Source organism: Coregonus lavaretus (assembly GCF_964263955.1).
Source record: "Coregonus lavaretus genome assembly, chromosome: 12".
Lineage (NCBI taxonomy): Eukaryota > Metazoa > Chordata > Actinopteri > Salmoniformes > Salmonidae > Coregonus > Coregonus lavaretus.
Genome location: NC_139999.1, coordinates 8,604,947 through 8,616,349, shown reverse-complemented (window position 1 = coordinate 8,616,349; position 11,403 = coordinate 8,604,947). Strand labels below are relative to the sequence as shown.

General features: G+C 44.7%; 1 protein-coding gene across 1 annotated transcript; it reads right to left on the bottom strand.

The window, feature by feature from the left end:
- Positions 1-19: 19 nt before the first annotated feature.
- Positions 20-11,263, bottom strand: ccdc66 (coiled-coil domain containing 66). Its single transcript, XM_084173829.1, has 17 exons — positions 11,121-11,263; positions 10,811-10,872; positions 10,668-10,693; positions 10,021-10,396; positions 8,623-8,753; positions 8,385-8,504; positions 8,113-8,244; positions 7,730-7,962; positions 7,575-7,659; positions 7,210-7,371; positions 6,781-6,946; positions 3,313-3,426; positions 2,951-3,175; positions 2,493-2,844; positions 2,008-2,240; positions 1,699-1,820; positions 20-1,426 (listed from the first exon to the last, which is right to left on the bottom strand). The coding sequence occupies exons 1-17, from the start codon at positions 11,129-11,131 to the stop codon at positions 1,352-1,354; spliced, it is 2,625 nt and encodes an 874-aa protein (XP_084029955.1). The 5' UTR covers positions 11,132-11,263; the 3' UTR covers positions 20-1,351.
- Between the last annotated feature and the right edge of the window lie 140 nt (positions 11,264-11,403).

Sequence of the window (11,403 nt, the reverse complement as noted above, 5' to 3'; positions counted from 1 at the left end):
TCAACTAGCACTGACTTAAATCCGGACATTTGAACAAAATAAAAAGTTACCCTTTAAATAATTGTATATTTAAAAAATAATTTTATTCACACAACACAGTACATTTTAAATGAGTTTGTTAAATAACAGAATTGATACACATGGTCATTAGATGACATCAGGTCCCTTCGAAGTTTCTAAATAAACTAACAGCGTCCCACAGTGGAAGTGTCATAATACCCATAAAACCTAGCAGTCAAACAAGTCATTTTTCCCCATAGGGGATTTTAGAAACACTTAAAATAAGGGCTGTGTTTCATGTAGAGTTACTGTAAATCTCTCTCTGACAAGTGGACTTACTATATTCGGCTGAATGTATTAGTGTCTTATGAAATGCTGATTGTTGGCCTGTTTGGGTTAACTATTTTTAGGCTGGGGGGGGGGGTAAATGTATATCATGTGATTATATTGTGATCTAAAACGAATAAATAAAAAGAATTAGAAATATATTCCCAAGCTCCTGCACGTCATCTCTAGCTGACACCTTTGATAACCGGTCAATTTAAAACTTGCACAAGACACTTCACAGAATTGTCCATTTGAAGAAATGTAGCCAATTTATTCATTACTACATTTAGCTAACATTAGATAGTTAATCCAGGGATTCTTACTTTTGCCTCGATTTGACAGTCTCGTCCAGATCATCTTGACATTTGTAGTTCTTTATGATAGCCACATTAGCAACAAATTAGCATTTCATTTTTGGGGGTAAATACAGGAGAATATATTGATTAAGTCCCCTTGTCCAAGAGTTTTACATAGTTATCAAAACGTCACGCCAGGGTAAACCTATACGAAACAGCCCTTAAGTCTTTCTAAAATTCCCTATGGGAAAAATAATTGGAACCATTTCCCTGTTTGCCCGCTAGGCTTTATGGGTACTATGACTCATACTGTGGTACTCTATTCTATGGCAGCAAAAGTACCACTACATATCAAGTGATCACAAATACCAACACTACAATCATAGCCACTCACACACAGGCCATTACATTCTATTTCATATCTACAATGTGGTCAGTAAAGTGCCAACTTTTGCTTAAATACTCTTTACAAACTAAGATGTCAGTTCAATCATAATGGTAAAGTGCTGTATGTATGCTCCAGTTCAGAATTGCGTAATACACACTCCAGTTATACAGCACATTCAACACAACGATTGTGATACAATGGATATCTTGAGTTTGTCTGCACAACAATGCTATCACAAACCGTTGTCAAATGCTTTGTACATCAGTTGCACAACCTGAGTGTTTACTAGGGCCTTTGTGCCTTTGGACATGAGGCTGTGGGTCACGTGTAGTAGAGGAGGTCAGTGGTGGTCCTCAGCAACGATCAACAAAGGGTTCAGTCCTGTCTCCAGCTCTTTCTGCTTCTGTAACAAACCCTGGAATCAAATGACAGTGCTTGTGAGTTATTTCCTCCCGCCTACTTTCAGATTCTCTACTCTCTCCCTGAAGTGTTCACTCAATTACTCTCCCTCGTGGATTTAAAAGAAATGGACTGGTGTAAGAAACAAGGGGAGGGGGCCATTAACACATGCTTGCTTTTTACTTTAGAGTGAAGGAGAGCTCACTGAGGAGAAGGGTGGAGAATGGCACAGAAGACACTGAAAATCTAGAATATGGAATAGGTGTGTGCTAGGTGTAATACAGATACCTGCCGTAGCTTTGAGAGGCTCTTCAGTATGGCCTGCTGTCTCTCTGTGTTCCTAAGCAGCTCTGGGTGGAGCAGCGGGTCCTTCTGATGGGGAGGGCTAATGGGCCTGCACTGGACCGCATCTGTTACAATACCCACAACATGAAACTAGCACTATACACAAAATACATCTGACAATACCCAGAATACATCTGAGATGATCCCTATGCACAATAAATCTGTATATTATTGTAAATTTGCCTTTGGCTCGACAATAACATGACAAAGTTACGGTGTTGAGAGCAGAGCCGCAGCAACAGTGAAACTGACCTGTGTGTGGCTGTTGCTGTGTCTGTGGATGTGTAGAGGGTCTGGAGATGGGGGCACGGGGATCCATGTGGTACACCTCATCGGTCCTCAGGTAGGGGACGTAGTCAGAGGGGGGGGGGGGGCTGACTGTGTCCTGGAGCGACCCATGGGCCTGGGTAGGGGGGCGGGAGCCACGGGACTGCTTCTGAAGGCGGTGTTTGATGGCAGGAACTGGAGGGGATCTGGGGGGCCCCCTGGAGGAGCAATACCTTATTACACTGTCACTACATCTGTCAATGTGGTAGCCTGGTTAAACCAGACGGAATGTGGTAGCCTGGTTAAACCAGACGGAATGTGGTAGCCTGGTTAAACCAGACGGAATGTGGTAGCCTGGTTAAACCAGACGGAATGCTGAAAATGATTTCACCTCAAACAGTAAACAGTCTGTGTTCAGTCTGATTTAACCAGGCTACAGATGTAACACCACGGCCTGTATTTCTACTCACCTTCCAGTGTGAACAGCCATGGCGTGTGTCACACCTGTGATAGCATTTTTAATCCTGCCCTGTGCAGTGCTAGCAGGGTAGTTGGCATGTGGTGGCGAGGGGTCAGCAGGTTCGGGGTCAGGAGGGTGAGGGGTTCTGGTGTTCCTCTCCATCAGGGTCATGAGTTCCATCTGCCTGTGGAGGCGGCTCTCCTGCCTGGTGTGTTGCAGCCCTGCAGGGTAGCGCTCCGATGCTGGGACAAAGGGTTTACTGGGTCTCTGAGTGTTCCACTCTGGCCTGCGACCTCCTCCCCTATGTCTCTGGCCCTGGCCTCGGTCTGTCCGGGCAAAGGCCTCGTACAGGTCTCCTGCACCTGAGATGAGACTGTACTTTATTAATCCCCAAGAGGAAATTATTTTGTCTCACTTATAGACAGTGAAAAAACCAATACACACCACCTTCTCCACCTCCTCCTCTACCTCCCAGGTCGTTCAGCCAAACGTTCTCCTTCCCCGCCCCTGGGCCAGGAGGGTTCCTCTGGGCCAGCCGTGCCTCCTGCCTGGCCTCCCATCTGTACCTCTTGGCGTTGGGAGGAGGAGGAGGTCTGTGCTCTACAGGGATGTCTGAGGTCTGCACCGCCTGGCTTCGATTACCTAGAGCCTCCACTGTGTATCTGCAGCCTGGCCTGACTGCTGGGTTCACCTCTATGCAGACACAGAGAGAACACACACAGGGAGGCATTTTAGAATGCCTATTTACAATGGGGATTTGGTGAGTAGTAGATGCATGCCTTTATAGTACACGGTACATGACACTAAATCAGTAGTGTAATGTATATTACCAGTCTGGACTGCCGTGTCCTTCCTAAGGGAGGTGGTGCTGCAAGTCTCTTCTCTCAGGGTGTCCATCTCCCTCCCTGTCTGGTAGTGGTATGGTCCTGAGCTGGTGTTAAAGACTGAAGACAGAACAATCACAAACCTACTTTGCTTTCATCAAATACCAAGAGTCCCAAGGTTTCCCAGGCCCTGGTAGTCATCTACTAAACACCATGTTCAATGGAGAATCTCTATTGAACGTTTTTTAGTCCAGGACTAGTTATAGTCCAGTCCGGGAAACCAGAAGGCTTAGTCAAATAGCACTGTTACTGTATAAAGCACATGCGGTCGACTCCCCACCTGGAGAGCTAGGCCACTGGGTGTGCAGGATTTTGATCCAGCACTGCTCAAACACACCAGGGTCAGCTTAACATGGTCCTGTTGAGCAGTTGATTTGTAGAATGTGGTGTGTTAGAGTAGGGCTGGAACAAAAGTCTAAACACCCAGTGGCTCTCTTGGATGTAATACGCTATAACATTATAACATACATTAGCCTACAAACAAAAAGTATAATAAAATAATTCCCTCATTCAGTGAATCAGGTATCAAATGGCTTTACTTCGAAGCAAGGTCGCTAAGCGGAAGGGTTCTACAGTGGCTTGCGAAAGTATTCAACCCCCTTGGCATTTTTCCTATTTTGTTGCCTTACAACCTGGAATTAAAATAGATTTTTGGGGGGTTTGTATCATTTGATTTACACAACATGCCTACCACTTTGAAGATGCAAAATATTTTTAAGACAAAAATACAGAAAACTTGAGCGGGCATAACTATTCACCCCCCCAAAGTCAATATTTTGTAGAGCCACCTTTTGCAGCAATTACAACTGCAAGTCTCTTGGGGTATGTCTCTATAAACTTGGCACATCTAGCCACTGGGATTTTTGCCTATTCTTCAAGGCAAAACTGCTCCAGCTCCTTCAAGTTGGATGGGTTCCACTGGTGTCCAGCAATCATACCACAGATTCTCAATTGGATTGAGGTCTGGGCTTTGACAAGGCCATTCCAAGACATTTAAATGTTTCCTCTTAAACCACTCGAGTGTTGCTTTAGCAGTATGCTTAGGGTCATTGTCCTGCTGGAAGGTGAACCTCCGACCCAGTCTCAAATCTCTGGAAGACTGAAACAGGTTTCTCTCAAGAATTTCCCTGTATTTAGCACCATTCAATTCTGACCAGTTTCCCAGTCCCTGCCGATGAAAAACATGGGGATGGTGTTCTTAGGGTGATGAGAGGTGTTGGGTTTGCGCCAAACATAGCGTTTTCCTTGATGGCCAAAAAGCTCAATTTTAGTCTCATCTGACCAGAGTACCTTCTTCCATATGTTTGGGGAGTCTCCCACATGCCTTTTGGCGAACACCAAACGTGTTTGCTTATTTTTTTCTTTAAGCAATGGCTTTTTTCTGGCCACTCTTCCGTAAAGCCCAGCTCTGTGGAGTGTACGGCTTAAAGCGGTCCTATGGACAGATACTCCAATCTCCGCTGTGGAGCTTTGCAGCTCCTTCAGGGTTATCTTTGGTCTCTTTGTTGCCTCTCTGATTAATGCCCTCCTTGCCTGGTCCGTGAGTTTTGGTGGGCAGCCCTCTCTTGGCAGGTTTGTTGTGGTGCCATATTCTTTCAATTTTTTTATATGCTCCGTGGGATGTTCAGGGTTGGGTTATAAAAAAATATCTGAAACTTTGATCTGTACTTCTCCACAACTTGGTCCCTGACCTGTTTGGAGAGCTCCTTGGTCTTCATGGTGCCGCTTGCTTGGTGGTGCCCCTTGCTTAGTGGTGTTGCAGATTCTGGGGCCTTTTCAGAACAGGTGTATATATACTGAGATCATGTGGCACTTAAATAAAGTCCACCTGTGTGCAATCTAACTAATTATGTGACTTCTGAAGATAATTGGTTCCACCAGATCTTATTTAGGGGCTTCATAGCAAAGGGGGTGAATACATATGCACGCACCACTTTTCCCGTGACTTATTTTTTAGAATTTTTTTTTATAAGTTATTTTTTCATTTCACTTCACCAATTTGGACTACTTTGTGTATATCCATTACATGAAATCTAAATAAAAATCAATTTAAATTACAGGTTGTAATGCAACAAAAATGCCAAGGGGGATGAATACTTTTGCAATCCAGTGCCAAGTAAGACATGAAAGAAGTTAACTATTTCATCTAACATATTCAGGGAAAGCTGGATATTTTGACATGCAACATGTCAAAATAGGATCCAGAATAGTTCGATATTTTTGTCTCTTTAGAGATCAATTTGCCTGCATGTTTTCTGTGCATATTGTCCTAGGCCAGGGTTCTCCAACCCCGTCCCTGGAGAGCTACCCTCCTGTAGGTTTTCACTCCAATCCCAGTTGTAACTAACCGGATTCAACTTATCAACTAGCTAATTATTAGAATCAGGGGTGCTAGATTAGAGGGTTGGAGCGAAAACCTACAGGAGGGTATCTCTCCAGGAACAGGTTGGAGAGCCCTGGGCTATGCCTATAGCTACATTATTTAACACATAAGGAAGTGGGAACACAAAACATTTGCTAGATTGCTAACTAAATATGATATTGTTGCTAGATAGCCATGCAATTGATCTTACAGTAAATGTGATGTCCTACAAAATCTTTCCACTGGTAGGCCTATAAAATCGGCCGATGTAGGCCTTTTCACCTTAAATGGCTTGCTCCACTCCGTTCTGCTGGCGCATCATCTCAATTACACACGGTTTGTGAAGGTGTAATTTCCTCTATTTTGACACTTGAGAAATACTTTTTATACCTCATAAAGCTGAGACTATCCTATTTTTTAACAACAGTAACGGTAGTTGTTTTTCCTGCAATTACATTTTGAAATGTTGCTCAACTGTCAGTATGCTTGCGCTAATCAGAACGCATATCTCCCTTCACTCAGTGTGCAAAGGGGGGAGAGGGAGTGAGCGCCAGCAACGAAACAGGGACAGGGCAGATACTTTCACTGCAGGAAGCAGGTTAATGCATAATACTGTTGACCAAATAATGGTTTTAGAACCCAAAAATCTGCAGGAACATTGAGTAGCCTATTACCGACGTTACAGAAACAGGAGACAGACTCCTGCTCCCATGTGCCATTCTAGGTCACCTACTTTACCTCGGTAAGAGGAGAGCAATGTCGGTATTTTTTTGGTTTAACCACCGTCCCAGCTCTATTAGTGTTGTGGTCTATATAATTGTAGGCCACCTTGCTCTCTCCTCTGGCAACCGCCCGGCTTGCACTGGCACACGCACATGACGTGAACCCACAGAGGCACACGTGGTTGGATAGCTCTCTTGACAGTGCGCTTCGAGTATTATTTCATGTAAAAATATATATATATATGTTTTGCTGCGTGGCAACAATTAAGCAGACTAAGACTTTTTTAGGCCCGGCAACACCCTGTAATTAGCCCCGGTAACTGTAATCACCCCGTGACGAGCCAGGTTCCCCCTCCAGAGAGCATTGCAGCTTGGAGACGTCGTGTCCCTTCCTGGCCAGCTCTCTGATCCTCTGCTGGTGCTTGTCCTTCAGGGCCTCCTCTTGGGCCCGCTGAACACTCAGGTAAAGCTCCTCCTGCTTCCGACTGTGCTGCTCCTGCAAGGAACCCCGCACGTGTTACAAAGACCCCAACAAACACAGTCTGTTGTCAGTTAATATAATGCATGCTTGGCATGACAACACAACAGGAGTAGACTAAAACTCATAATACAATTCAAAATGAAAAAGCTGGCAAGCTCCAGCCACATGACATTAACTTAATTTGTGATTGCTAGTCATCTCTTTCATTAAAGCGGATCTACTGCCAGAGATCCCCAATGAGCTCTAAGTTCAGAAGTGTAACGTCCGTGTGCTCTGACCTCCTTGTGTCTCTTTCTCTGAGTGTCAAGCTGGTACTGTGTCTGAAGCAGCTCTCTCTCCTGCGCCACTCTCCTCTCCTCCTCCTGCTCCACAGCCTGGCGCACGGCCTCCTCCGCTTCACGCTGCCTCCTCCTCTCCTCCACCTGAGCCTCAATGGCACGCTGGAACAGGACGGGACAACCAATCCACAATCCTGTCAATCATCTCAGAGTCTCAATGGCCAAGAGAATTCAACATTTTATTAGGATCCCCATTAGCTGACGCCATGACGTCAGATAATATTCCTGGGGTCCAACATAGAACATTGCGTAAGATTCAACATTAGGTTAAAGGGCTTGGTCTTCTCCCGTTATCCCACTCATACCTGATGCTCCAGCTGTTTCAGTCTCTTCCTCTCTCTCTCCTCGATCTGGGCTGGGTCCAGTAGGGCCGTCATGGTACGGAGATGGCTGAACACAGAAATATAATCATAGAATAGAATATAATTAATAATTGTTCCTCCTGTACTGGATGGCTCACCTGGCCTTCTGTGGGAAGCCTCCAGTGGTGTCGACGCTGGCTCTCCCAAGACTGTCCCCTCCGTAGGTGCTGGCTCCGTCCCAGGCCACAGACAGGGCTCCAGAAGCGGTCCTCTGGTGACTGAGGGAGCTCAGGGGCTCTGACTTGCCCCTCTCTGCAGCCACGGGGACCTGGAGAGGGACTCTCATCTGCGGGGAGTCAAAGTGCATGGCCCAGCGCTCATGGTCCTCAGCCTGGGAGAGAGGGAGGGAGGTGGGTTAGTGTAAACACGCTATTGAGCAATGCTTTCAATTCAAGTCCTGGGAACCTACAGGGGCAAACATTTTAATTATATCCCGGCACTAACAAACCCGATTCAACTAAGCAATTAATCAGCCTGTTACTTGGCTGAGATACTGTTTCTCCTTCCGGCGTCGAAGCTTGTCCTCCTCCCTCTGCTGGTCCAGGTCCTGCAGCCATCTCCTATGCTGCTCCTTCTTCTGAGCGCTGAAGGCATGTTCTACTGGGGTGGCCTCCTGGACATCACAATCACAAAAACAGCAACATTACAACAGCACTCTGTTGTAACCTTCAGTTGAGATGGCCTGTGGCTGTTACCTGTAACTCTAATAGTAAATGTGTGTTTTTTACGTTATGGTAGTGAATGGTACTCTACCCCCACCACGAAGGCAGATCTGATAGCAGAAGGGAGGTCTCTGTGACTGCTGCAGCTCTGAGTGGACCACACTGTGTCTGTGTCCTCCAGACCGGGTCCTCCTAGCCTCTCCTCCTGCATCTGGCCAGAGACCACAGAAGCTTGTCAACAAACATATTCTTAGGACATTGACAGTGAAAACTATTAGAGCCAATGAGCTGATAATAATGACATTGATTGGGTGAAATCCATTGCCTACCCTGGTGTGCATGTGACCATCTCCAGGACCAGGTTTAGATGAGATGGTCATTTTTCCCCTTGGGCCATAGTCTGCCGTGACATCTGGTCTGCTCAGGTCTTTCTGCTGTTCCTTCAGAGCCATCTGTTCATCTTAACCAGACAGAGAAGCAAGCCAATCAAATCACTTCATTAATGTCTGATATAAGCTGTATCACACCACAATACCCAGACACCACCAATCAATCAATTAAAGTGATGCTCCAGAGGTTTTGAATAATTTCAGGCAGTAGTTTTGAAAATAATGCTAAGGAGCCAAAATGGGTCCCAGAAAATTGTGCACTACGTCATCCATTTCGTATGATATGTAATATAATGTGAAATTCATATGATATGTTATGAATTTGTAAGTGCTTAAAATCCCATAGATAAAAATAAAAAAATGTAAAGGCACTACCGAAAGTGAAATCAGACCTTTGCTGTATGGTGTGCTGTGGTCCTAGGGTTTGGAATTGCCAGGGACTTCACAATACTATATCACGATACTTAGGTGCCGACACGATATGTATTGTGATTTTCACGATTCTATACTGAACAAAAATATAAACGCAACATGCAACAAATTCAAAGATTTTACTGAGTTACACTTCCTAGAAGGAAATCAGTCAATTTAAATAAATTCATTAGGCCATAATCTATGGTTTTCACATGACTGGGCAGGGGCGCAGCCATGAGTGGGCCTGGGAGGGCATAGTCTCACCCACTTGGGAGCCAGGTCCACCCACTTGGGAGCCAGGCCCAGCCAATCAGAATGAGTTTTTCCCCACAAAAGGGCTTTTTACATAAATAAAAATACTCCCCCCCCCCCTGCTTCTTTGGCCTCCACTGCTTCTTTGTCCATCTCTCTTTCTCCCAGAGAACTGAACAGGCCAGACAGTAGACCACCATTCACCCACCTGCTCCTCTGTAGCTCAATTGGTAGCGCATGGCGCTTGTAACACCAGGGTAGTGGGTTCGATCCCCGGGACCACCCATACGTAAAAATGTATGCACACATGACTGTAAGTCGCTTTGGATAAAAGCGTCTGCTAAATGTCATATTATTATTATATTATAAAAGAAAGTAAGTTAAATACAAGTTGTCAAGTTGTGAAATGTGCTACTAGAACATGACCTTTCATCCTCCCTTTTTCCCTGTGAGTTTCCATTCCCACTAACATGTGCAGCACTCCCTTCTCTCCCCGTTCCATTCAACAGGCAATCCTCTTTAGAGTTCCCTGCATTTCCTTAGGGATATGCAGACACTGTTAGCTACATGTATCATAGCAGGTAGTGGTACATCTTCAATTTCATCATCAGGTTTATTTAACAGAGTGCCAGTTGCACTAGAATTGGGATGATTGTAAACATCCACTCTCACCTGTTTGAGGCTGGGTGTGTACGTCCTGATTGTTGATTGTGCTGAGGATCTGTTGGAGCTGCTCATTGGTCAAACAGACCAAGCTGTCCTTCACAGTGGTCTTTGGAGGTCTATCAGTGGCTATCTGCCTGTGTTCTTTAGCTGAGGGCACTTTGGCCACGGCTTTGGTATTGTGGTCAGTGCTGCCCTTGGCCTTTGGTTTTGTATGATTGGATGCAACCATTGGAGTGTCATTCTTGACTGGCACAGTGTTGGTGATAGGGACTGCCGTCCTCCTCTCTGCACGTTTCCTCTGTACTCTCAGAGGCTCCTCAGATACTGGCTCAGGAAACTTCTTTGAGTTGAGAGCATTTTGCGGTCTGGTTCGAGAGAGTATCTAAACATTAAGACATAAAAAGGAAAGGAAAACAACAAGGAAAGTTACAGTTCATGCATTTAGTCCCCTGTAGCTCAGTTGGTAGAGCATGGCGCTTGCAGCGCCAGGGTTGTGGGTTCGTTTCCCACGGGGGGCCAGTATGAAAATGTATGCACTCACTAACTGTAAGTCGCTCTGGATAAGAGCGTCTGCTAAATGACTAAAATGTAAATGTATGACCCTAGGTGCAAAAAGTAACAGTTGGTTGTTAGATAGCAGATCAATCTCTTACCTTATTTTGATTCTTCGTATCAACACCTACAATCATGGCAAGACATAAATTACAACTCAAGTTCAAATCAGCTTTGATTCCTTTGAAGCACATGGTAATGTATATTGATATCTTAAAGTTTAACTGAAAGGTATGATACCTACCATGATGATTGGTTAGAATTAGCCTGGGCTTTCCATTTTCAAGTTCGAACATCAGACCATCCCTGTTCACCAAAACAAAAGGTTATAGCTATAGATCTAACGTTAGGTAGCTAGCTTGCTACATAAGGCAGATATAGATATAACATTACAGTACAATGCTAGACAAATTATCTTTCCAAACTTTGCTGGCTGGTTTACAAGCTTTAGCTAGCTAGCTAGCTTACGTCACCAACTGCAAAACTCTCTAGCTAACGTTAGCTATGCTAGCTAACTTTAAACACGACTGGTGATAGACAAAAACATAACTCACCCCAGATTCATTTTAGCTGACAGTTGTCAATCAACTGGCTGAACGATATACATAAATCTTGGTTAGCAACGTTGTTATTTGGTGAGAAACATTGCTAGGTAATAATTGTCCAGTTAGCCCAAACTGCTAGCTAAACATTGACACCTCTTGATATGTTTATTGTGTCAGAGATCCTTTTCTAATATCTCTGATTGTGTATGTTGGTTGCTGTCAACGACCAATGAGAACATCATTGATTGGCTTATCATTCACAAGTTTGTATTGAGCAGCGAATCAGAAAGCG